This window comes from Mobula birostris, chromosome 20, assembly GCF_030028105.1.
Source record: "Mobula birostris isolate sMobBir1 chromosome 20, sMobBir1.hap1, whole genome shotgun sequence".
In the NCBI taxonomy this organism is placed as follows: domain Eukaryota; kingdom Metazoa; phylum Chordata; class Chondrichthyes; order Myliobatiformes; family Myliobatidae; genus Mobula; species Mobula birostris.
Genome location: NC_092389.1, coordinates 60,764,854 through 60,792,559, shown reverse-complemented (window position 1 = coordinate 60,792,559; position 27,706 = coordinate 60,764,854). Strand labels below are relative to the sequence as shown.

Below are 27,706 nucleotides of genomic sequence, written 5' to 3'. Positions count from 1 at the left end.
AAAATAATGAGAAGTTAGACAATTCGGAAGCTTATGAAAACCAAAAGAAGTCAACTAAAAAGTCATTAAGAACGTAAAGATGGAATACGAATTTAAGCTAGACAGTGATATAAAAGAGGACACCAAAGGTTTCTTCAGCTACATGACGTGCTAAAGGGAGGAGAGAGTGAATTTCCGGCCGTGGGTAAACGAGAATTAGTAATGGGGGCAAACGAAATGGTGGACTGAATCAGATTTTAGGAGTATGGGCAAAAAATTGGCAGATGGAGCACAGTGTCGGGAAGTGTATGGAAGAAGAAATGAAAGGGTTAACTATTTTATAAATGGAAGGGAAATGTATTGTAACACGCGCTTCCTCTTGGCTTAATCAAGGGGTGACAATCCCCCTGCCCCGCCAAATTTAATAAATCTCGTCGGGGTGGATGCTGCGCGATGTGTCCCCTGTTATAAATCAGTACCCCGAAATAACAAACAGTACACAATTTGCGGTTAAACGATTAAGCTGTATAACTATTACCTTGACTACATGGTTAGTAGAGAATATATATATATATATAAAATGGAAATAAGGCACCAATCTGATTAAACAGTCCTGTGCGCACGAAGTTGGAGCTCACGCAGTTCAGTTGTTCTTCTTCCTCCATCGATCTCCTCCTTTGGGTCTCCGCTCGGAGACGACCCCGTTCGGCGATCCACCACATTTCTCCGTTCGCGTCTTCACTCTTCATCTCTCTCTCTCTCCTTTTCGCAAAAGCCCGCAAAAGCAGCTGCTTCCAGAATCACAAGACAGGGCAACAAAATCCTGATTTGCTAACATGCATCAACAGTCCGGTTATCTCCGCCCATAACCAAAACATTGCTGCTACAGAGAAACCATTCCTTCAGCAGTGAACATTGCAAAAAGAAACATTACATAGCAGTGAACCCTTACAGCGCGTTACACTCTGCCCCCAACCACCAAATTTAGTCATGTCCTCATGACGTTGAGATAGTTCGACAACCCCTCCTACAAACACAAAGTCCAATCCAGATGCAAAAGGCAGTGTCATAGCTCGCCACAACAGCAGAGATCACGCACTGTTCCCCAGGCGCTACATAGGCCAACCTACGGTGGTCTACACATCCGTACCTCCTCACCTAACTCTTCAGACTCAGACGCTACTGGTGACACTTCGTGTCTGCTTGCGGAGTCCTCCCCCACCCCCACCCCCACAACTCGGAGCCCTCTGTCCCGTGTCCAGGCCCCGCTTCCTCTCCTTCAATGTCCTGCTGTAACCCAGGCTGCCCACAACTCACCCACCCCCTCCACCTCACCTGACTCAGGGGGGAAGGGGCCGGGGCTTTCTTCCTCAATCAATGGGGAGTTAGCGAAAGGTAGCATGTACCTCACATCCAGATAATCATCCTCCGATTCAGCTTCCCTTTCATGGGCGCGGCCCGGCCCAGCCTATCCCGCTGTGGGCCCTGCAGTTGCCCTGCGTTTTCGCAGAGTCCTCTTACTAGGTGTAGGCTCCAAGTCGGGCTGTGGGTCAACCTGCACCTCTTGTCCCAGGGGCAGCAGGTGGTTCCGATGAAGAATCTTGACAGGCCCCTTCTCGTTTCACCTGGAAAATCGGTAGGTTTGGCATCTGACTCTCCACCACATAAGGTGTGGCCGCCCAGCAGTCAGCTATCTTGTACTTTCCAGGTAGCCCCAAATTCCTTATGAGGACTCGGTCTCCCGGCAGGAGTTGGGAGAACCTCACTTTCTGATCATACCCCCTCTTATTTCCTCGATTCTGCTTGGCGGCTGCAGCCCCAGCCAATTCATAAGCGCTTTTGAGCTCAGTCCTGATATCACACAAATACTTCAGATAAGGCTTCGGTGGTAAGTCACCCTCATCAGTCCCAAAACAAGGGTCAATGGGCAACCTCCCCTCGCGCTCAAACATCAGATAACATGGCGAGTACCCAGTAGCTTCATTTCGTGTACAGTTGTAACAGTGAACCAGATGCACAATATGTTGACTCCACCTGCTCTTCTTGCTGACCTCCATGGTCCCGAGTACGTCCAGCAAGGTCCTATTAAACCCCTCAGGCTGGGGATCGCCCTGCGCGTGATAGAGCGTGGTCCTCGACTTCTCAACTTCAAGCATGCCCAGTGACTCACAGATGAGTCTGCTCTCGAAGTCCCGTCCCTGGTCACTATGTATCCGCCTGGGGAGGCCATAATGAACGAAATACTTCTCCCACAACACTTTTGCCACCGTAGTCGCCCTCTGGTCCTAGGTAGGAAAAGCCTGAGCATATCTGGTGAGGTGGTCCGTGATGACTAATACATTCGCCGTGTTGCTGGCATCGGGTTCTATGGACCGGATATCCACACACACCAGGTCCAGGGGCCCTGCACTCTGTAAGTGGGACAAAGGAGCTGCCCGCGTAGGCAGTGTCTTCCGGCGTATGCAGCGAATGCACGACTTGCAGTATTCTTCAACCTCCGACTTCATTCGGGGCCAGTAAAACCGGTCGCTGAGCAATCCATAGGTCTTCTTCACCCCCAGATATTCAGAATCATCATGAAGTGATTACAACGCAATCCTCCGATACCTCTCAAGCAGAACCAGCTGGCAACGCCGGGTCGGACCTGTCATGACGTGACCCGGGATAAGATCTGGCTCTTCAACTCCAATCGAGGCCACTCTTTCAGTAATGGAGGCACCGAAGCGTGTTTTCTCTTCTCTGTCTGAGCCGTGTCTCAATTTTCTACCGCAGACCAAATAGTGCCAATGCCCGGGTCATCCCGCTGAGCAGCCGCCACTTCCCCAGAACTCAATTCCGGCAGCAGTGAGGTCACAGTGAACCTGGGGAATGACGTCATCGGAAGCCGCCCATTGATCCGCTGCTCGATCCGGCCGCTCCTTTTCCTCTGCCTTCACGGTGATGGCAAACTGACACAGGGCCGTCACCCCAGGGGCAGGAGCGCTCTCCCCCTCCACGTCCCTGTCCAGTCCCTCATGTACCTGTCACCCCAGGGGCAGGAACGCTCTCCCCCTCCTCGTCCCTGTCCAGTACCTCATGTACCTGTCACCCCAGGGGCAGGAGCGCTCTCCCCCTCCTCGTCCCTGTCCAGTCCCTCATGTACCTGTCGGGACAAAGCATCCGCATCAATGTTCCGGCTCCCCGGCCGGTGCTTCAGGCTGAAATCACAGGCAGACAACGCTGCCAACCACCGATGGCCTGTCACATCCAGTTTCCCCGAGGTCAGGATATAAGTTCGGGGGTTGTTGTCCGTCCTCACCTCAAACTTGGCCTCGTACATCAGTCACTCAGCTTATCCACCACCGCCCATTTCAACGGCAGGAATTCCGACTTGTGCGTGGGATCGTTTCACTCGTACAGCGACAAACTCCGGCTGACAAACACCACAGGCCTCAACCCGGTGCCCTGATCCTGATACAGGACGCTCCCTAAACCCTCTCGGATGGCATCTGTGTGCAGTACTTACGGCAATCGGGGGTCCGCAAAAGCCAGCACCGGCGCCTGGGTCAGCAGCTCCTTCAGCGACTGAGAAGCTTCCTCACATTTTACATCCCACCTCTGCCCAAACGGCTCTGACGGGTTTAGATATTCTCCACCCTCCTGTCCTTTCCCCCCTCCCTTTCTTCCCCAGGGGAGGGTAACCACATAGAAGCTGATTCAAGGAGTGGTTCACTTTGGTGTAACCCGTCAGGAATCTCCGATAATAACCACAGACCCCAGGAACGAGTGCAGGGCGCTGACAGTCTGGGGCCTTGGCCAAGTGGTCACCACTTCTATCTTAGCATGGTCTGTCCCTATTCCATCGGTAAGATTATGTGTCTGACTTAGATAACAGACGTTTTACAGAACTGGCACTTGTCCAGGGAAAGTTTTAACCCTTCATCTTTCAGGCGGCCGAGCAGCTTCAGCAGGTTCGCTTCGTGTTCTTCCAAGGTGGATCCAAATACTATGAAGTCATCCAAATACACCAACACCTCAAGCAAGTTCATATCCCCCACCGTCTTCCCCATGACCCGCTGGAAGTTTGCAGGGGCTCCCGATATGCCCTGGGGCGCCTTTCAAACTGTTAGCATCCCAGGGGACATATAAATGCCGTTTTCTATTTGTCGGCCTCACTCATGGGGATCTGGTAATATCCACACTTCAAATCCAGCACACCAAACCACTTTGCACCACTCAGACAGGCCAGCGCGTCTTCGAGCCTTGGAACCGTATACTGGTCAGGGAAGGTGCGCCTGTTCAGAGTCCTATAGTCCACACACATGCGTACCTTCCCGTTCTTCTTCCAGGCTACGACTATTGGGGACGCATAGGGGCTTTGGGACTCAGTGATGATCCCAGCTTCCTTCAACTTACACAAATGCTGCTATACGTCTTCCACGTCTGCTAGTCGCCGCGATCTCTCTCTAAACGGGGTGTCCTCGGTCACCCGCATACTGTGACGCGTGCTCTTGGAACAACCCACATCAAACTCGACAATGGAAAATGCACCTTGCAGCTTCAACATCTTCTCTACCAGCCTCCTTTTCCAACCCGGCGGCACCGGGGAGTCCCCGAAGTTGAATGACTCAGCGGTCAACTTCCCCCGCTTTTCCAATACTTTCTCCCCGGAGTGCCTCACGGGGGCGCTAAACATTACCGTCACCAGGAACAAATGCGCCAGAGGCATCCCCCGCTTGAAGGTGACCTCCCTCTTCGTAGTGTTCCTGACGATCACTGCCATCCTGCTCGCCTGTACAAGCGAGGGCTTCTGCAATTCGGGCCTCACCAGCACCCCAGCCAGAAACCCCGACACCCCCTTGTGGTTCTCCAGAGCGTCCACTAAGAGGGTTTCTCCCTCAGGCATTCCGGGAAATATGGTGGGTCTCCATCACTCTCGCTACCTCCCCGGGCCATACCACCATTGGTTTCGACTGGGTGAACCACACGGTCCCTCGTTTAAATTTGGTATCCAGCCCAATGCTGCCACGCACTTCCTCAAGATCACCTTGATACACTGGGAGCACGGACAGGGTCCCCAAAAATCTCTCACCCGCCTTCTCCTTACAGGCCCCCATGAGCCTCCTCACCAGAGGGATGTTGGTCCCCACCAGAATTGAAACGCAGCTCTTCTCAACAGGGAAACCAGCACCTCTATATCAAGACCCTCAGACACTCCCACATCGGCCTCCGAGAACTCCAGTTTGACTGACAAATAACCGTGGTATGGATAATCACCAGCACTGAGACCCCAAATCGCCAGTGCACTGAATGGTGTCAAGGGTAAATGCTTCAGATACCGGTTGTAAAACGAATGGTACAGTAACGTGACCTGCGATCCCGTGTCGAATATGGCTTTAGCGTAAATACTCTCTATCCGTAGCGACACACTGGAGTGTGGTCCCACTAAGCCTTCAGGAATAGGGTCTTTTACTTTCGGGAATTCCTTGGTACATTGCTGGGAACGTGTTACCCCAGAGACACCGGGCCGTTCCCTCACTGGGTCTCCTCTAGGTTTTCCCAACGACTCTCCCTGCTAAGGTACCCGGGGGCTCACTCTCCTTCTGGCGTGAGACCTGCTGCCAGCAGCCCTCCGCATTGTTCATCCCCTTGGGGAATCTGCAGCCCCGCCCCCCCCACATCAGCCCCAACATATGGCGGGGGGGGGGGTTCACACCCGCTTATAACAACCGACGCATCTCCGTTCTCAACTCTGCCACAATCTTTTCTACCGCTCCCCGGGGTAGACTATCTGTGGTCACTTCACCGCAGGAGACACTACCGAGGACTGTACCCTGCTGACTGAATCCTCCCGTGCTTCCGCCGCGTTCTCCTCTTCCCGTACCTCTCTGATCAGCTCAACAAAAGATGGAGGGGACGCGTCTTACGAGACTGTCAGAGACTCCACACAATCAGATCATGGGACACTGCGCCCCTGGCTATCTGGTCCATTCTTAACCGATCCACCTCAGCCGCCTGTATGACCCCTCTGTGCCGCAACCAATTTAGCTGCCTCTCTAGCCGTAAAAAAAAAAGCAGAAACCTTCTCCCCCTGCTCCTGACGCATGCTTTGAAACCCCACCAGGACCTCCACTGGGCTTCCAGTCGGATCAAAATCATTGCCCAGTGCTTGTTGATAACTGACAGCTGTCGCTACGGGATAATGTAACCTGAGAACTCTCTCGTCAGCGGCCCGCCCATTCAAACTTTCAACCAATCGCTGTCGCTTTTCATCATCCGAGCATTGCCACTCATCGAACAACTGAGAGGTCCGTTCCGCCCACGTCTCATACTCCTCCTCCCCTTTAGGTGTGGGTGTTATTCCAGAGAATAGGTGGAGCCCGCCAAAATTGGGACTTGGAATCTGAATTTTCCATTTATTCGCTAGAGAAGTAAGGGTGGATACAACCTCAGAATTCTCATTCTTCACCAGGGGACGTGGACTAATTAGACCTTCCAACTCCGACCACTCTTTCCCCTCACTCCTCAGAAATGACAGAACCCTGTCTTTGAAATCTCCGCCGCCGGCTACCTCAGCGCTGGTCTGCATGAGAACAAGAGCTGCATCCGCCATTTTATCAAGTCTCCGCTCACAATCACAACTTCAACAGAACTTAACAGTGGAATTAACAATTCATCCGGAGTACAAATATCTGCCCCACTGGTTCATTTCTCAGGGTAATTACACAGCATCCAACAGAATCAATCCCGAACGTAGCCCCCACAATTGTAATTCTCGCTTTGCCTAGCGGCTTAATCTAGGGGGTGATAACCCCCTTCCCGGCCAAACTGAAGAAATCTCGTTTGGATGGATGCTGCCCGATGTGTCCCCTGTTACAAATTAGTGCCCAGAAATAAGAAACAGAACACACTTTGCGATTAAATGATTAAGCTTTATAACTCTTACTTTGACTGTATGGTTAGTAGAGAAACAAAATTGAAAAAAAGGGCCCAATCTTATTAAACAGTCTGTGCGCAAAAGTGGAGCTCACTGATAGGCCGATCGGTCCCCATCGGCCTCCTCCGATCGTCACTGCCCTTCGGACCCTCGCTCTGAGTCCACCCTGTCCGGCAGTCTAGCAAATCTCTCCATTCGTGTCTTCTCTCTCCATCTCTCTCTCTGACAAAATCAACCGCTCCCAGATTCAGAGCAACAAAATCCTGATTGGCTGACATGCATCCCACAGTCCTTTATCGCCAGCCATAACACGAACATTGCTGCTGCAGAGAAATTGTTACTTCAGCAGTGAACATTACAAAGAAGCCATTACATTAGCAGTGAAACCTTACAGCGCGTTACACATAACAGAAGCATCTGGCTTCCCTTGGGCTGTATTCCCTGGAGTTCAGGAGAATGGGGGCTGGGGTCGTGAGGGGAATCTCGTTTAAACATTCTGAATTTTAAAAGCTCTGAACAGATTAGATATGCAAAAGTTATTTCCCATGGTAGGTGAATCTAGGACAAGAGAGCACAACTTCAGGATCGAAGGTCATCCATTTAGAAAACAGATGAGAACTTAATTTAGTCAGAGGGTGGTAAATTTGTGGAATTTGTTGCCACAGGCAATTGCGGAGGGCAAGTCATTGGGTGCACTTAAGACAGAGAGAGATGGGTTCTTGATTAGCCAGGGCATCAAAGGGTATGGGGAGAAGGCAGGGGAACGGGGATGACTGGAGAATTGGATCAGCCCATGACTGAATGGCGGAGCAGCCTCGAAAGGCCGAATAGCCGACTTCTGCTTCTATATCTTATAGTCTTAACTGAGTTGACTGAGTGAATCCATTCCCACATTCAGAACAGGAGAGTGGCATCCCCCAGTGTGAATTCGCTGATGTATTTTAAAGTCAGACAACCGAGTGAATTCCTTCCCACAGTCTGAGCAGGTGAACGGTTTCTCCCCACTGTGAATTCGGTAGTGGCTCACAAGTTTGGATGACTGACTGAATCCCTTCCCACATTCAGAGCAGCTGAAAGATTTCTCCCCAGTGTGAACTCGCTGATGCACCTTCAGTCGAGATGACCAAGTGAATCCCTTCCCACATTCAGAGCAGGTGAATGGCCATTCCCCAGTGTGAAGTCGCTGATGTTCCTTCAGTTGAGCTGAATGGGTGAACCTCTTCCCACATTCTGAGCAGATGAATGGTTTCTCCCCGATGTGGTCCAACTGGTGTGTCAGTAGTCGAGAACGCCGAGTGAATCCTTTCCCACAGTCTGAGCAGGTGAACGGTCTCTCCGCAGTGTGAACAACCTGATGATCTTTCAGCTGAGCTGCATCGGTGAATCCCTTCGCACATTCTGAGCAGAGGAATGGTTTCACTCCAGAGTGGATTTGCTGGTGTCTCAAGAGCTGAGATGACCGAGCAAATACCTTTCCACATTCAGAGCAAGTGAACGGCTTCTCCCCAGTGTGAACTCGCTGATGCTCCTTCAGTACAGAGGACCGAGCAAATACCTTTCCACATTTAGAGCAGGTGAATGACCTCTCCCCAGTGTGAACTCGCTGGTGAGTCTGTAGGTCAGATTTCTGAAGGAATCCCTTCCCACAATCTGAGCAGGTGAATGGTCTCTCCCCAGTGTGAACTATCTGATGTTGTAGCAGGTGATTTCACTGAATGAATCCTTTCCCACAGTCTGAGCAGGTGAATGGCTTCTCTCCAGTGTGAACTCGCTGGTGAGTCTGTAGGTTGGACGATTGAGTGAATCCCTTCCCACAGTCTGAGCAGGTGAATGGCTTCTCCCTGGTGTGAACTCGCTGGTGTCTCTGTAGTTTGGAGGAGTGAGTGAAGCTCTTCCCACAGTCTGAGCAGGTGAACGGCATCTTTTCAGTGTGAACTCGCTGGTGTTCATTCAGTTGAGATGATTGAGTGAACCTTTCCCACATTCAGCGCAGGTGAATGGCTTCTCCCCGGTGTGAACTCGCTGGTGTCACTGTGGCGTGATTGAATGCCTTCCCACCATCCGAGCAGGTCAATGTCCTCTCACTGGTGAATTTTCTGATATACCTTTAGCATCAATAACAGAATGGCTTCTCACTGTCAGAACAGGTGGAGCATCTCACTATGGTGTGAACTTGCTGATGTATCTTCAGACTGGATGACTGAGTGCTTCCCCTCCCTCACACGAAGCGGATGAATGGCCTCTCCCGACTGTGAACTCACTGGCGTGTCTGCGGGTAGCCTGTGAGTGAATCTCTTCCCACACTGAGAGAAGGAGAATGATATCTCACTGCGAACAATTCTCTGGCAATTCAGAAAGTCAGACGTTTGAATTCCTTGTACAATCAGTGCAGTTGAGAACTGATCTCCAGTGAACAAATGCTGGTGTGTTCTCAGCTCCCGGTTCCAGTGAATTTCACACAGTTAAAACAGAAAACTTCATTTCAGAGACAGAATACATTACCAGCTGGGATGAGATACTTCTTCATCTCCAAAGACCGACAACACATGTATTGGTGTTGCAAAGAAAATATCCAGACAGAGACAGAAAAACTGATGTTTTGTTGTGCTTAAGATTCCCGTACACAAGTGCTCTGCAATTTCAAACCTGTAAAAATATTTACAAAAGACATCAATGGTTAAAGGACAATATTTCAGGAGAGATTTTAGTCTGCGGTGAGAACATAAGAAATAGGAGCAGGAGTCGGCCATCTGGCCCTTTGAGCCTGATCTGCCATTGAATAAGACCATGGCTGATCTGGCCATGGACTCATCTCCACCTACCTGCCTTTTCCCCATAACCCTTAATTCCCCAACTATGCAAAGATCTATCCAATCTTGTCTTAAATATATTTACTGAGGTAGCCTCCCTCTCCTTCATTGGGCAGAGAAATCTGCAGATTCACCACCCTCTGGGAAAAGCAGTTCCTCCTCAGCTCCATCCCAATTTCCCCCAAATCTTGAGGCAATGTCCTCTAGTTCTAGTCTCATCTACCAGTGGGAACAATTTTCCTGCCTCTGTCTTATCTATTCCTTCCATAATTTTACATGTTTCTATATGATCTCCTCTGAATGTGAGCTCTGGCGTCACAATTTTACCAATTTCAACACAAGCTGGGGGTTGTCAACTTGAGATACACCTCAGGATGCAGTGGTAAGTGAGGCAGAAAATTGCTGAGCCTCTGGTGATGATCTTTGCACATCAATAGGGAGAGGAAAAGTACCAGAGGATTAGAAGACACTGTTCCCTTTTCAAAAAAGAGAGTAGAGATAAGCCAGGAAATTACAGACCAGTCGCTCTTACTTCAGTGGAGGGCAAGTTGTTGGAGAAGCTCCTGAGAGGCAGGATTTATGAGCATTTGAAGAAGCATAATCTGACGTGGGATAGTCAGCATGGCTCTGTGTAGGGCAGATCGTGCCTTACGAACCTGACTGAATTCTTTGAGGATGTAACAAAACACACTGATGAAGGTAGAGCATTGGATGCAGTGTGCATGGCTTTGAGTAAGACTTTTGATAAGATTCCTCATCGGAGGCTCATTCACAAAGTAATGAGGCAAGGATTCAAGTAGACCTTGCTTTGTGGCTCCAGAATTGGCTTGCCCACAGAAGCCAAAAGGTGGTTGTAGATGATTTGTATACTGCATGGAGGACGGTGACCAGTGGTGTTCCACAGGGATGTGTTCTGAGACTCCTTCTCTTTGTGATGTTTATAATTGAACAATTGACCAATTGAATAATTACTTTGGTTCTGTCTTCACTAAGGAGGACATAAATAATCTTCCAGAAATAGTAGGGGACAGAGGATCCAGTGAGATGGAGGAACTGAGCGAAATACATGTTAGTAGGGAAGTGGTGTTAGGTAAATTGAAGGGATTGAAGGCAGATAAATCCCCAGGGCCAGATGGTCTGCATCCTAGAGTGCTTAAGGAAGTAGCCCAAGAAATAATGGATGCATTAGTGATAATTTTTCAAAACTCGTTAGATTCTGGACTAGTTCCTGAGGATTGGAGGGTGGCTAATGTAACACCGCTTTTTAAAAAAGGAGGGAGAGAGAAACCGGGGAATTATAGACCGGTTAGCCTAACGTCGGTGGTGGGGAAACTGCTGGAGTCAGTTATCAAGGATGTGATAACAGCACATTTGGAAAGTGGTGAAATGATCGGACAAAGTCAGCATAGATATGTGAAAAGAAAATCATGTCTGACGAATCTCATAGAATTTTTTGAGGATGTAACTAGTAGAGTGGATAGGGGAGAACCAGTGGATGTGGTATATTTGGATTTTCAGAAGGCTTTTGACAAGGTTCCACACAGGAGATTAGTGTGCAAACTTAAAGCACACGGTATTGCGGGTAAGGTATTGGTGTGGGTGGAGAGTTGGTTAGCAGACAGGAAGCAAAGAGTGGGAATAAACGGGACCTTTTCAGAATGGCAGGCAGTGACTAGTGGGGTACCGCAAGGCTCAGTGCTGGGACCCCAGTTGTTTACAATATATATTAATGACTTGGATGGGGGAATTAAATGCAGCATCTCCAAGTTTGCGGATGACATGAAGCTGGGTGGCAGTGTTAGCTGTGAGGAGGATACTAAGAGGATGCAGGGTGACTTGGATAGGTTGGGTGAGTGGGCAAATTCATGGCAGATGCAATTTAATGTGGATAAATGTGAAGTTATCCACTTTGGTGGCAAAAATAGGAAAACAGATTATTATCTGAATGGTGGCCGATTAGGAAAAGGGGAGGTGCAACGAGACCTGGGTGTCATTATACATCAGTCATTGAAAGTGGGATGCAGGTACAGCAGGCGGTGAAAAAGGCGAATGGTATGCTGGCATTTATAGCGAGAGGATTCGAGTACAGGAGCAGGGAGGTACTACTGCAGTTGTACAAGGCCTTGGTGAGACCACACCTGGAGTATTGTGTGCAGTTTTGGTCCCCTAATCTGAGGAAAGACATCCTTGCCATAGAGGGAGTACAAAGAAGGTTCACCAGATTGATTCCTGGGATGGCAGGACTTTCATATGAAGAAAGACTGGATGAACTGGGCTTGTACTCGTTGGAATTTAGAAGATTGAGGGAGGATCTGATTGAAACGTATAAGATCCTAAAAGGATTGGACAGGCTAGATGCAGGAAGATTGTTCCGGATGTTGGGGAAGTCCACAATGAGGGGCCACAGTTTGAGGATAGAGGGGAAGCCTTTTAGGACCGAGATTAGGAAAAACTTCTTCACACAGAGAGTGGTGAATCTGTGGAATTCTCTGCCACAGGAAACAGTTGAGGCCAGTTCATTGGCTATATTTAAGAGGGAGTTAGATATGGCCCTTGTGGCTACGGGGGTCAGGGGGTATGGAGGGAAGGCTGGGGCGGGATTCTGAGTTGGATTATCAGCCATGATCATAAAAATGGCGGTGCAGGCTCGAAGGGCCGAATGGCCTACTCCTGCACCTATTTTCTATGTTTCTATGTTTCTATGTAACATTGCATTCGCCTTTTTCACTACTGATTCAACCTGGAGGTTAACTTTAAGGGAATCCTGTACGAGGACTCCCAAGTCCCATTGCATCTCAGAACTTTGAATTCTTTCACCATTTAAATAATAGTCTGCCCGTTTATTTTTTTCTGCCAAAGTGCATAACCATACACTTTCCAACATTGTACTTCATTTGCCACTTCTCTGCCCATTCTTCGAATCTATCCAAGTCTCTCTGCAGACTCTCTGTTTCCTCAGCACTACCGGCCCCTCCACCTATCTTCGTATCGTCAGCAAACTTAGCCACAAAGTCATCTTTTCCATAATCCAAATCGTTGATGTACAATGTAAAAAGAAGCGGCCCCAACACTGATCCCTGTGGAAACAGTCCAAACATTCCACTAGTTAATTATTTAATCGCAATCTGTCACCACGGGGATTGCACCTGCCTGACGTAATTGGTTTGTAAATAATTTTAAAACAGTTATTGTTAAATCTGTTGAAATGTGTCCCTGTGGAGTCGCTAAATGGTATTAAAACCCCAGGCATGTGCTGCCTTAACATTTCATTCCGAGAGATCGCCTGTAGCACAGGGAGACAAATCACTGGACAGAGAAAATGTCTGCAATGTCGGATCGGTACAAGAGTGTGGAGAAAATATTGTACGTGTTGATTGCCGTCATTGGAGTTCCTGGTGAGTGAGCGGAGTAATTCATGTGTGGTATTTCTGTATATTAACCATGTGAATCTGTTTATGATCATTTGACAAGTTTCTAACGTGATGATCATTGTACAAATATCCGTCAGAGATATTGATCCTGTCAGTTCAACACTCTGACATTTCATATTTAATGACAAGCGGAACGAAACTCCAATCTCTCATCTAACTCACGGGATCGACTCGAACGTTGTTCTTGCCTTCAATGACATCTTGTCCGGAGTTGACCCGGTGTGGGGACAGGCAGCTCTCCCGTAAGCTGTGACTGGGAGGGGTTTACATTGTAAAGTTCACTGTTTCTGAGTTATTGATCAGAGAGAACCCCTGGTCCTGTATTTCATGTCTCACTGTGGAGTCTGTCACAGTCGGATCTCACTGTATGTCGGTCAATAACTGGGTCTGGTCACCTGATCCAGTGTCCACGGATCTGCTGACGAGAGTTATCGAATTGAACTGCGCTGTAGAATTTATTCATTAGGAGCTACTCAGCCTCAGGTTGCCAAGTTACTCCTGCTTTCCCTCGGAGACGCGTCGTAAATCCGTGCACTGCTTCGTCCTCAATAAGGATCTCGGCCCGATGCAGCCTGACCAGCTGAGTCCCTCCAGTATTTTATCTGTGTTGCTCTCGTCTCTGTCCATTCTTGGCCGCATCAGATGCTGAGTTTCCAGAGGCCTGGCCAATCACGGGTAAATAGGTGAAACCGGCCCTATTAGCGACTGGAACCGGGATAATCGTTGTTGTTCATACAGCTCGTTTTTATCGGCGACGATTGGCCACACTGTGGAAAGCAGGTCAGAGACAGTGTGACCCGTGTCTGATGTTACATTAGCAGCCGTTCACAGACTCCAGCACTCCTGAATCTTATCTGAAACCCAATCCTGTGTTCATTCCCGGAGAATGTGTTCAATAATGACCAGTGTCCGTTCTCTCTCCCTCCCCCCTCCCGCCCCCCTCTCTCTCCAGTGAATTTAGTGGCGATTGTGATCCTGTCCCGGGGAAATTGCGGCCTCTCTACCTGCACCACTCGCTACCTGGTTGCCATGGCAGCGGCCGATTTACTGGCCGTTGTCACCAACGTAACTTTATATCGAATAAGAACATTTTACTTCTGGTGGAGTTTTCTGAGCATCACCCCTGTGTGCAGTGTTATCGATGTACTGAAGTGCACAGCCACAGAATGTTCTGTCTGGTTCACCGTCACTTTCACCTTTGATCGATTTGTCGCCATTTGCTGCCAGAAGCTGAAAACAAAATATTGCACCGGGAAAACTGCGAATGTGGTTCTAACAACAACCGGCGTGCTGTTCTGTCTGAAAAACGTTCCCCGATACTTCACACGGGAACCCTGGGTGATCATCGACAATGTACCGTGGTTCTGTTATCTCAGGAACAATGTTTTCACTGAGCCCGGGTGGGTAGGATATGACTGGCTCGATACGGTTTTAACTCCGTTCCTCCCTTTTGCTGGGATCCTGCTGCTCAACGCTCTGACAGTCAGACACATTTTAGTGGCCAGTCGGGTCCGTAAGGGGCTGAAGGGTCAGATCAAGGGGGAGAACCGCAGTGACCCGGAGATGGAGAGCAGGAGGAGGTCTGTGGTTTTACTGTTCACTCTCTCCGGCAGTTTCATCCTCCTGTGGATGACACTGGTTGTAAATGTCATATATTATCAAGTCTCAGGAAGAGGACTCGATTTCAATGATTCTGAACAAATCTTTCACCACATGGGTATTTTGCTGAGGGATTTCAGCTGCTGCACGAACACATTTATTTATGCGGTGACTCAGTCGAAATTCAGGGAGCAGGTTATCAGCGCTGTGAAATATCCGGTAACCTCGTTGCTTCTGTTCATTAATAAAGCTTCGTAGTGTGCATAAACCAGAGGAAACTGCAGTGTCTCTTGCTCAGTCCCCTGCTTCTCACATTCACCGCCTGATCTCCCAGGTGTTATTCCCGGGCGGATTGTCCCATCGACCGGTAGCTCCGAGACATTAGGTGAGGTGTATGTGGTGGGAGTGGCCAGGCAACTAGCTGGAGACTCATTACTTCATTAGACTCGCCAGATGTCAAAGAACAACTCCGGAATGCCGGCGACCCGTTGGACTGTGGATTTGTTCATCTCGTTATAGTCCCGCCCCGTAGACTCACAGACCAACATTCGCACAAGGCGTCTGATGCTGATTGGCTGTTCCAATGTCAATCATTCCAGTCTCCTCCGTCCCCTGAAATGAATGGCCGACGTGAAATAGAGGCGGTATTTGGATAAACGTCCGTCGAAACTCCAACGTCAAGGCAAATTCCGGCTACCATCTGGACTGGAGTGTTTGGCAGAGAATTGGGAAATAATACCCTCACTGCTTTTTCTTTCTAACGAATGCTACCTTATCCCCCAAAGCCCTATAGGTTATACTTAATTAAACACAATACCGTCAATGAAATTAAAGTCACTCCCATTAATTAAGAAAGTTTTTTAAATAAAAGCAATCAACCCCCAAAGATTACAATGAGGCCTGCATTTGATTTCCTTTTGCCTGATATGTTTCGCCCTGAATTAGTATGTTTTCAACTGTTTGGGGTATAGGGGGCTCTGGATAGAGGTAGTACTTTTGATGTCTGGCATGCTGCACCCTACCCGACAGGGTGGGCGGGCATCACTGGTCCTCACCCATCTCCTAATTCTCTCACATGTTGGCTCCAAGCGCCATACCCCGGTAAACCGCTTCAGCTGGCGGACTAAACCACCTGAGGGGATGGTGTTAACATGGCACCACTGGGTGAATGAATTCTATGATGAAGTCACCGGCCGGAACGGAAACGTCCTTAGATGAACTACAACGGCCACAAGTTCACGACCAAGTCGAGCCACCTAGTTCGAGGAAATCGGCTGTGGTTAAACCTGGACAGGGATGCCCAAGATTCGCCGCATGATGAGCACACCAAAAATCTGGTGCAAAGCTTGTCACGAGGGCGCCTCGACTCCCCCAGGAGTTAAGGGCGGAAGAAGAAGAAGAAGAAGAAGAAGAAGAAGAAGAAGAAGAAGAAGAAGAAGAAGAAGAAGAAGAAGAAGAAGAAGAAGAAGAAGAAGGAGGAGGAGAAGAAGAAGAAGAAGAAGAAGAAGAAGAAGAAGAAGAAGAAGAAGAAGAAGAAGAAGAACCATAGAACCATAGAAACTACAGCACAGAAACAGGCCCTTTGGCCCTTCTTGGCAGAACCATTTTCTGCCTAGTCCCACTGACCTGCACACGGACCCTATCCCTCCATACATCTCCCATCCATGTATCTGTCCAATTTATTCTTAAATGTTAAAAAAAAACCGCATTTACCACCTCGTCTGGCAGCACATTCCATACTCCCACCACTCTCTGTGTGAAGAAGCCCCCCCAATGTTCCCTTTAAACTTTTCCCCCCTCACCCTTAACCCATGTCCTCTGATTTTTTTTCTCCCCTTGCCTCAGTGGAAAAAGCCTGCTTGCATTCACTCTATCTATACCCATCATAATTTTATATACCTCTATCAAATCTCCCCTCATTCTTCTACGCTCCAGTGAATAAAGTCCTAACCTTTTCAACCTTTCCCTGTAGCTGAGTTTCTCAAGTCCTGGCAACATCCTTGTAAACCTTCTCTGCACTCTTTCAACCTTATTTATATCCTTTCTGTAATTTGGTGACCAAAACTGAACACAATACTCCAGATTCGGCCTCACCAATGCCTTATACAACCTCATACAACCTATGGTTTTATGGTTCTATGGTTCTCTGTTCTGTGTTCCATGTACACATCCAGGAGTCTTTTAAAATACCTTATCGTATCTGCCTCCACCACCGTTGCCGGCATCCCATTCCACGCACTTACTACTCCCTGCGTAAAAGTCTTACCCCGACATCTCCTCTGCACCTACTTCCAAGCACGTTGAAACTGTGCCGTATCCCGTTAGCCATTTCAGCCCTGGGAAAAAAATGTGTCCGACTCTGCACACGATGAATGTCTCTCATCATGTTGTACACCTCTATCAGGTCACATTTCATCTTTCATCGCTCCAAGGAGAAAAGGCCGAGTTCACTCAACATCCCTGTAAATCTCCTCTCCACCCTTTCTATATTTACCTTGTTCTTTCCTTAGATGAGTTAACCGGAGCTGAACACAGTACTCCAAGTGGATTCTGACCAGGGTCCTATATAGCTGTAACCTTACCTCTCTTGAACTCAGTCCCAAGGTTGATGAAGGCGAATTCACCTTATGCCTTCTTAACTACATAGTCAACCTGCGCAGCAGCTTTGTGCCTCCTATGGATTCGGATCCTATGATCACTCCGATCCTTTACACTGCCACGAGACTTATCATTAATACTGTATGCTGCTATCATATTTGACCTACTAAAATGAACCATCTCACACTTATCTGGGTTGAAATCTATCTGCCACTTCTCAGCCCAGTTTCGCATCCTATCAATGTTCCGCTGTAACTTCTGACAACCCTCCACACTATCCACAACACCCCCAATCTTTGTTTCATCAGCAAATTTACTAACGCATCCCTCCAGTTCCTCAAATTATAAAAATCACGAAAAGAAGGGTTCCCCAAACAGATCCCTCATGCACATCACCGGTCACGCACCTCCATGCAGAATATGACCCGTCTACAACCACATGTTCAGCAAGCCAGTTCTGGATCCACAAAGCAAGGTCCCCTTGGATCCCATACCTCCTTACTTTCTCAATAAGCCTTGCATAGGGTACTTTATCAAATGCCTTGCTGAAATCCATATATGCTACATCTACTGCTCTACCTTCATCGATGTGTTTTTATCACATCGTCAAAAATTCAGTCACGTCTTTAAGGCATGACCTGCCTTTGACAAAGACATGCAGACTATTCCGAATCATAATATGCCTCTCCAAATGTTAATGGATCCTGCCTGTCAGGATCGCTCTCATCAATTTAACAACTACTGATGTAAGACTCACTGGTCTATAATTTCCTGGACTATCTCTACAACCAATCTTGAATAAGGGAACAACATCTGAAACCCTCCAATCCTCTGGAACTTCTCCCCTCCCTATTGATGATGCAGAGATCATTGCCAGAGGTTCAACAATCTCCTCCCCCGCCTCCTACATTAGCCTGGGGTACATCTCGTCTGGTCCGGAGACCTCCCCAACTTGATACTTTCCAAAAGCTCCAACACATCCTCTTTCTTAATGTCTATTTGCTCAGACTTTTCAATACACTGTCACACTTGATTGCTGCTATTCTCTCATGTCTTATCTTTTGCTCTTCAAGTACTTGTAGAATTCCTTCGGGTTTTCCCTAATCCTGGTCGCCAAGGCCTTCTCGTGACACCTTTGGGTCTCCTAATTTGATTATTAAGCTCCTTCTTGCTAGCCTTATTATCTTCTAGATCTCTATCGTTACATTTTTTTCAACGTTTCGGAAGATTTTCTTTTCTTCTAGACTAGATTTTCACCAGTCTATGTTCAGCACAGTTCCTGGACCCCTGAGTCCTTTCCCTATCACATTCGAACGTACCCATGCAAAACGCCACGGAAATAGCCACTGAACGTTTGCCACATTTCTTTCAGCTTTAAAATGTTCAGGTGTTATGCAAGTTCAGGCTTTACGTTTGTGTTGTGGTGCTGTATGGTCTCACCTGTTTCCGCTTTACTAGTTGAAATGGGATTAGCACCCTTAAAACTGCGGACGCTGCAGTTGATGTTAACAAACTAGATTAATTTGAGGGGCCAAAGAAATGATCATGCTGTTAAAATCGTGTTCGACGGCTCTTGGAATCATCACACGAAGAGTGTTTTTTGTTGTTGTTGTTGTTGTTGGTGGTGGTGACTGGGATCCTATCACGCTGGGAAGATGGGATTGTTAGATTACGAAGTCTGCCCCTTTGTCACGTTTCCCGAAACTAAAAGTTTTTTTTTTCTGCCTGTAAGTAATTGAATCTAGGTCATCACACAGTTTAATAAAGTCTCAGGATTCTGTTATGTCTGAGGACCTGTTGGTTCACCAGTATATTAAAGAAAATTGTTGTGATATGTCAACTATGAATTTAGAAGAATCAAGAAATAATTTAACAGGGTGTGTTGGTGTGGCTGCTGTTGTGCCTGAATTACAGGTAACGATAAAGAAACAACTTATCAACAATGTATCTGCATATACACAGAATTTGTTGCCTTCAATTTGGGCTTAGAGTGAGTGGAGGAAATTTGTCCTGGAAAGTTCTAATTTGTTCAGATTCTTTTCGGTTTTGAAGAGTTTTAGAACAGATAATTCTTGCAGTCGATTAGATTTACTCTTGGAAACTCATCACACGTTATTTCGTATTTAGAGTATTGGTTTATATGTTGCCTTCTTATGGGTCCCGGCACATAGAGGTGTTGAGGGGTATGAGCGGGTTGACTGTTTAATTAAAAAAGCTGTTAAAATTTGAACTGAGGAGAAAGACCATCCCGTTAGCAAATCAGAAGCTAAGAGGTTTGCAGGGTTGATAATTGGGATCTTATCAAGAATAGTGGGATAAAGGACACAAGAGGAGACAATTTTACAGAATACATAAAATTGTCGGGTTTATGGGAGAAGGGAGTAAAAAGAAGAAAGGAAGGAATCATACTGACACGACTTAATACTGGGCAACACACACAAAATGCTGGGGGAACTCAGCAGGCAAGGCAGCATCTATGGGAAAGAGTTACAGTCGACGCTTCGGGCTGAAACACTTTCGCAGGACTGGAGAAATAACACGGAGGTGTAAATTTGAAAGGCGGGGTGAGGGGAGAGAGAAGCACCAGGCGATAGGTGAAACTTGGAGGTGGAGGGTTGAAGTAAACAGCTCGAGTTGATTTCTGAAAATGACAATAAGGGGGGTGAAACGTCAGAGGGAGGCGATCGCCGGGTAAGCGGATAACATTAGTAGGGAAAAGGCGATGGGAGATACTGAAGAGGTGGGGCGGGAGTCGATACTGGAAGTTGGAGAAATCGATGTTCATGCCAATAAGTTGGAGGCTACGCAAACGGAATATAACGTGCTACTTCTCCAACCAATGTGTCCCCTTATCCTGACAGTGGAGGAGGTCATGGATGGTCACATTGGAACGGGAAAGGGAAGCAGAATTGAAGCAGGTGGCCGATGGAATATTCCGTCTGTTCTGGCGGACGGAGCGTAGATTCTCGGCGAAGTGGTCTCTCAATCTACGTTGGGTTTCACCGATATACAGGAGCCACACCGGGAGCACCGAAGACAGTAATGAACCCGACAGCCCAACAGGTGAACTGTCCCGTCACCGGAAGGACAGCTCGGGGCCCTGAATGGTCGTGAAGAAGGAGGTGCATGGCAGGTGTACACTTGTTTCGCTTGCAAGGGTAAGCGCCAGGAGGGAGATCAGTGGGGAGGAATGAAAGGAGACGTAAGTCGCGTAGGGAGTGATTCCTGCGGAAACAGAAACTGGTGGGGTGGCTGGAGGGAAAGATGTGATTGGTGGTGGGATCCAGTTGGAGGTGGCGGAGGTTTCGGAGAATTACGCGTTTAACGCGGATGCTGGCGGAGTGGACAAGAGGAACCCTGTCCTTGGTCGGGTGTTGGGAGGATGGGTTAAAAACAGAGGTGCGTGCAGTGGTAGAGATGCGGTTCAGGACACCGTTAATGGTTCTGGAACAGAAGCTCACTTCTTTGAAAAGGGAGAACATCTCCGTTCTAGAATTAAAAGCCTCATCCTGAGTGCAGATACGGCGGGGCCGGAGGAACTGAGAGAAGGGAATGACGTTTTTACAGTAGCGGGGTGTGCGAAGTCCAGTTAGCTGTACCAGTCCGTCGGTTTATAACAGACATCGGTGGATAAGCTGTCTCCGAAGATACCGACAGTGAGATCGAGGAAAGGAAGGGATGTGTCGGAAATGGAACAGATGCATTTGAAGACAGTGTGGAAGTTGGAGGCAAAGTGGGTGAAATCGACGGGTTCAGCACAGGTGCAGGAAGCATCGCCAATGCAGTTGTCGACGTAGCGTGGAAAGTTCAGGAAGGTCACCAGTATATGTTTGGAGCATACACAGTTCCACATGGCCGACAAACAGTCAGCCATAGCTGGGACACAAGCGAGAACACAAAGCTACACTTTTTTTTTTTTTCGTAGCACGTTGAGGACCCGAAGGAGAAATTATTTAGAGTGAGGACAAGATCCGCTCTGCGGGAGGAGAGTGGTGGTGGAAGGGAAGTGGTTGGGTCTGATGTCTTGAAAGAACTGATAGGTTTAAGACCTTCCTGGTGGAGGATGGAGGTGCATAGGGACAGGACATCCACAGTAAAAATAAGACGATGGGGGCCAGCGAACCCGAAGTCCTTGAAAAAATCTAGAGCGTGTGAGGTGATACGGATGTCGGTGGGTTGGAACTAAAGCGGGGGAACAAAACAGAGTCGAGATACGCAGATAGGAGTTCAGGAGACCGCTTCGCCGGGATAAGCAGTAGTCACTCATTTTAATTCCACTTTCCATTCCCATTCCAATAAGTCTATCCACGGCCTCCTCTACTTTTGGGAGAAGGGGAAAATTAGGCTGGCGGAACAACACCTTATATTCCGTTTGGGTAGCCTCCAACCTGATAGGATGAACATCAATTGCTCCAACATTTAGTAATGCCAGCTCGGCTCTTCCCCATTTCCCATGACCTTTTTCCTCTCCCATGTTTTCTCTTCGCCATCCCATCGCCTCCCTCTGCTGCCCCTCCCCCTGTAGTCCCGATGGCCTCATGTCTCTTTCGCCAATGAGCTTCCTAGCTCTTTGCTTCATCCCTCCCCGTCCAAGTTTCACCCATCGCACGGCGTTTCTCTCTCCCTTCCGCCCACCCTTCAAACCTACTGCGCAGCTATTTCTGTTTGTTTTATTTTTCTTTTGGCCTTTTTATGATGAAACCGTTGGACACACACTATTTCAGGGTCAGGCGAGTCCGGTAGAAATAAATCAGATGCAGGCTTCATTACAATCTTGGGGCGTTGATGGCTTTCAGTTAAGAATTTTCTCATGTTATGAGAGTGTCCTTTGGTATGAGAGTGTCTTTAATTTAATTCACAGGACTGTTTTTATATTTGAGGTAATTTATCTTTCATTAGTAAAACAAGCAGCAGTGAAGATTTTATTTCCCAATTCTGTACACCACACTCCAGTCCAGTTAGTAGAGGGAATGCGCCATTAATTAAAGGGACAACCGCCATTTGTACGAAGCCCGCCTATTTCTTCGCATTTGACAACCATTCAAGAGGAAGGCGGAGACTGGTATGATCGACAGTGGATTGGCCAACCAGCATCAGGCTAGAGCACAGCCATCTTGTGGAACCCTGGTGCTGTGAGGTCGGTGGGCGGTACTGGGAATAGACAGACACATCCAGAGAGGAATGTTTGGGCGACATCCAGACTATTTATTTGATTGACATCTGAGGTGGGGGTTCCAATGAGGTACTGAATGTCCAGGATGGTGCTTTGCCCCACCGCCACACAAACGATTCTAACGTCCCGGATGTGCCGGTCGACGGGTCAATCCGCCCTGGACTAACACCTGGGAGATCAGGAGGTGAACGTGAGGAGGTGAAGCCCGGATTGGAGACACTGCGGCCGTCTCTGGCTTGCGCTCAGGACGCGACTTGACCAATGAACTGAAGCACCGAGGTGACCGGATATTTCACCGCGCTGATCGCCTGCTCCCTGAATTTCGACTGGGTCACCGCGTAAATAAATGTGTTTGTGCAGCAGCTGAAAATCCTGAGCAAATACCCGACGTAGTGAAAGATCCATTCAGAATCACTGAAATTAACTCCTGTTCCTGAGACCTGATAATATATGACATTTACAACGTTTGTCATCCACAGGAGGATGAAGTTGCCGGAGAGGGTGAAGAGTAAAACCACAGACCTCCTCCTGCTCTCCATCTCCGGGTCACTGCGATTCTCCCCCTTGCTCTGACCCTTCAGCCCCTTACGGACTCGACTGGCCACTAAAATGTGCCTAACTGTCAGAGCGTTGAGCAGCAGGATCCCAGGGAAAGGCAGGAACGGAGTTAAAACCGTATCGAACCAGTCATATACTATCCACCTGGGGCCAGAGAAATAATTGTCAACGGTCATGCAGAGCCACGGTACATTGTCGATGATCTCCGAGGGTTCCCGTGTGAAGTATCGGGGAACGTTTATCAGACAGAACAGCACGCCGGTTGTTGTCAGAACCACAGCCGCAGTTTTCCCTGCGCAATATTTTGTTTTCAGCTTCTGGCAGCAAATGGCGACAAACCGATCAAAGGTGAAAGTGACGGTGAACCAGACGGAACAGTCTGTGGCTGTGTGCATCAGTACATCGATAACACTGCAGACAGGTGTGATGGTCAGAAAACTCCTCGGGAAGTAATACCAAATGATTCGATACAAAATGACCTGGGTGACAACGGTCAGTAGATCAGCCGCTGCCACGGCCACCAGGTAGCGAGAGAGGGGGTGGGGTGGGGGAGGGGGAGTGGAGAAGAGAGACGAGAGACACTGAGCATTACATCTTCGGGAATTAACGCGCGATTGAGTTTCAGATAAGGATGAGGTGTCAGTGTCCGCGAACTGCTGCAAATCTAACATCAGACAGGGATCACACTATCTCTGACCTGTCTTTTTCAGCATGGAGATGTCATATCTGGGCAAGGTGTGATTAAAAGCAAGAACAACTTTCGAGTTTATCCCGTGAGTTGGAGGAGAGACAGAGTTTTAGTTCCGCTCGTCAGTAAATATGAAAAATCTGAATATTCAACTGACACGATTGACATCTCTGAAGGATGCATGTGCAATGATCAGCAGGTTGGAAGCTTGTCAGATGTTTATAAACAGGTTCACACCGGTTAACACACAGAAATACCAAACATGAATTGCTCTGCTCACTCACCAGGAACTCCAATGACGGCAATGAACACGTACAATATTTTCTCCACACTCCTGTACCTATCCCACATTGCAGACATTTTCTCTATCCGGTGATTTGTCCCCCTGTGTTACAGGGGATCTCTAGGAATGAAGTTTTGAGGCAGCACATACCTAGGGTTTTTAATATCATCTAGCGACTCCACAGGGACAGATTCCAGCAGATTTAAAAATAGAGGATTCGAAATTACTTACAAACCAATTACATTAAACAGGCGCAACTCCCGTGGTGGCAGATTGAGATTCATTTAGTGCATTATTTCTCAGAGGATTTGTGGGAGGTAGTTTGTCCCAGCAAAGGTAACTGAACCTTTCCAGTTGTCTTATCAATTAAATGTGCTTCCACTGTAAATATGTACTTCAAATAAACCATTTGAAAGACAGAGAATATTGAAGTAAATTATGTCATTGTAGCTTGAGAAATTATATTGAATCATCTATTTGTTACCATTGTCCTCAATATTGTAAATCCTTGATGAGGTCTGTGTTTGGGAAACTCTACAAAAGGTGACCCAAGACAATATCTGTTTGTGGTGATGAATAAACTTTTTCATAGCCACTAAACTCTTCAGTATCTTCAGTGACTCAGTCACAGTCAAAGCTTTTGGGGGTTCGTCCAGGACCCACCCTAATCCCAATGCACGGCCCTCAGACTCAGCAGTCCAGTTGGTGGAGTATATTTTAATCATATCACCCCGCTTGTGTCAAAGAAAATGGCAGAGAGTTGGAGAGGTGCTTAAGAAAATGTCGGTGTGTGTGTGTGTGTGTGTGTGTGTGTGTGTGTGTGTGTGTGTGTGTGTGTGTGTGTTTGTGTGTGTATGCGCCTGTGTGTGGGTGTGTGCGTGTTTGTGTGTGTGTATGCGCCTGTGTGTGTGTGTGTGTGTGTGTGTGTGTGTGTGTGTGTGTTTGTGTGTGTATGCGCGCGCGTGTGTGTGTGTGTGTGTGTGTGTGTGTGTATGTGTATGTGTGTGTGTATGTCATTGCGTTTATCTCAATATGTGTGTCTATCGGTCTGTGTGTGTGTGGGTTCATGTGCTTCTTTCAGTGTCTGTGTGTGTCTTTATCCATCTATGTGTTTGGGTGTCTATGAGAGTGCGTGTGCATGTGTTAGCCTGTGTCTGTTTGTGATTCTGTGTGTGTGTTTTTTTTTTTCTGTGTCTGTGTCTGACAGAGAGCGCCCAGTCTCTGTTGAGACGGCGTGGCTACTGAGAACATCTGGCTAGTGTGAAATGAACCCTTCAGGACGCCAGAGGGATGTGTGTACACTGGTTCAGGAACTAGACAACATAGCATTGTATTGTTTGTAAGGGATACAGCGATATCATGGGCTTAACAATGATGAGGGCAGAGCTCGGACAGCCTCTACTCAATACATTTGAGGATGTTGAACAGAAAATAAAAGAATAAACCTAGGAGATTGATGGCTCCGCGCCTGTACTAGTTCAATTTGGAAACACGAGGGAGAACTCAGATTGAAAACTATCGAAACTGAATGCACAAGCAACACAGTGGAGACCTGTGGAGGCAGATTAAATGTGTCGTTGTATCTGTGTGTGTCTATCTTTATGTACATCCATGTTTGTCTGTGTATGCGTGTCTGCGTGTGTGTGTGTGTCTCTCTCTGTCTGTCTGTCTTTCCGTCTTTTTATGTGTCCGTTTGTCCGTCGTTTTGTGTGTCTGCGAGTGTTTGTCTCAGAGACCATCTAGCAGACAGCTCTCCGGCTTTGTTGGACCACGTCGCTGCTGAGAACACCTGGATAGTGTGGCAGAAACCATTCATGACACCAGGCCGATATGTGTACACTGGTTTGGGTCCACACCCAATTGTTATTGCACTGGGTTCCATCACTTCACTTGCAAGATCGCCCTCTTGGAAACAGTCAAAGTCACATCCGCCTCTTCCGCTGACAAGTCTTTCCACACCGGCGCCGCTCTCTGAGCCTTGTCCCTTTCACACTTGTCCTGCAACCTCTAGTTCCTGTCTCAGCCCGCCTCAGTGGAAAAAGACATCACTTTTACCCCACAGCACAGATACTGAAAAGTAATGTAAATTTTCTCAAAACTCTTTCAATTTTTTTTTAATATTCTTCCTGCGGGCAGGTAGCAAAAACTGCACGCAATACTCCAACGTCTTATAGCACTACAACATAACATCCTATCTCTTGTGCTCAGGACTTTGACTTATGATGTCCAATGTGCCAAAAGCTCTCTATATGAATCTATCTACCTGCGACGCCACTTTCAACTAATTATGATTCTGTGTTCTCAGATCCCTCTTTAACCGGTTGACGAAGCGGATATGGAACGAGCCTGAGGAATGATCGGAGGCAGGTTTATTTTTTTGTTTTAAAGAACATAGAACAATACAGCACAGGAATTAAACTGGTCATCTACTGCCCCCAAAACAATTCCATATGCCTACACAATGCCCATATACTTCTTCGTTTACTATAACATTTCTAAGAACATCTTGAATGCCTCCGTTGTAATTGCCTCCTCCACCGCCACGTAACGTGTATTCCCGATCTACCACCATACCCTGTTGAAAAGAGAAACCCTGTTCCGCACATCGAAATTGAAATTACTCGGTCTCACCTTAAATCCATCGCCTCCGGTATGAGGTATTTCAAGCAGGAAAAAAAACGGTCCTGGCTGTCCACTATATCTATGCCCTTCTGAAGATTGTAAAATTTTACTAGATCTCCACAGCCTCCGCCACTCCATAGAAAACTAGGAACTTTGCCCAGACTCTGCATATAACACTCTCCTTCTAATCCAAGGCGCGTCCTGGTGAACTTCTGCACCTTCTCCAAAGCAGCAACACGCTTCTCAAAATGGGCGACGAGACTGCATGGAATTATCCAGAGGCGGCCTAAGTAGAATTGTGACAGACAGAAGCATAACTTCCCGACTTTTGAAATCAGTTCCTCAAATGATAAAGACAGGCATGCCCTATGCTTCCTCTCACCACCCTATCAGCCTTCACAGCCCCTGTCAAGAAGTTATTGACATCGGCCCCAAGTTCCCTCTGCTCATTAACACTGTTAAGGGGCCACTAACCGTATCTTGTCTGTTTACGTTTGATCTGACAAAGTGTTACATTTCAGATGTGGGCCAGGTTGAACTACATCTGTCATTTAAATGCCGAGGCCTTCATGTGACCTAAATTCCACTGTTCCCTTTGCCAGCTTTTATCTTTTATTCTATCCATAGCACACCCATTCTAAACAACCTCTGCACACAATCCAGAAGCCTAATATCCACCCATCCACAATTCCATCGAACGCTTCTATATATATGCTGTACACTCCACTGGATCACAACCCTCGCCTCCTCCAGGCACTAGAATGTTTCGGAGTCGAAATCGAAAACTCCTTCATACTTGGGCAGAATGGACAGGGTTCTCCGTGTTCCCGGTACCGATTACTGTCAACCAGCTCTAGTCCCGGACCTTCAGCTAGTAGAAGATCCATTGATCACTACATATTGTAACCCACAGCAAGGTTATTCTAAATCCAAATGGAGAATTCACTGCCGAAGGTATGCACCTATATCTTCTAGCTGAGTACCACATGAGGATTTTTGTGAAAACCCTCAGTAAAATCCATGTGGGCATCATCAAGAACTGTGTCTTC

At 47.7% G+C, this 27,706-nt stretch overlaps 1 protein-coding gene and 1 pseudogene across 1 annotated transcript in view; one reads left to right on the top strand and one right to left on the bottom strand.

Moving 5' to 3' along the window:
• Positions 1–7,188: 7,188 nt before the first annotated feature.
• The window catches only part of LOC140185019 (uncharacterized), a 777,523-nt gene continuing 757,005 nt past the window's right edge, over positions 7,189–27,706 (bottom strand). Inside the window, 4 exon segments of the mRNA XM_072238245.1 lie at positions 7,189–7,218; positions 7,788–8,282; positions 8,367–8,675; positions 25,406–25,421. Of these exon segments, the coding sequence (XP_072094346.1) occupies positions 7,189–7,218; positions 7,788–8,282; positions 8,367–8,675; positions 25,406–25,421 (850 nt within the window).
• Positions 10,428–14,993, top strand: LOC140185479 (probable G-protein coupled receptor 139; annotated as a pseudogene).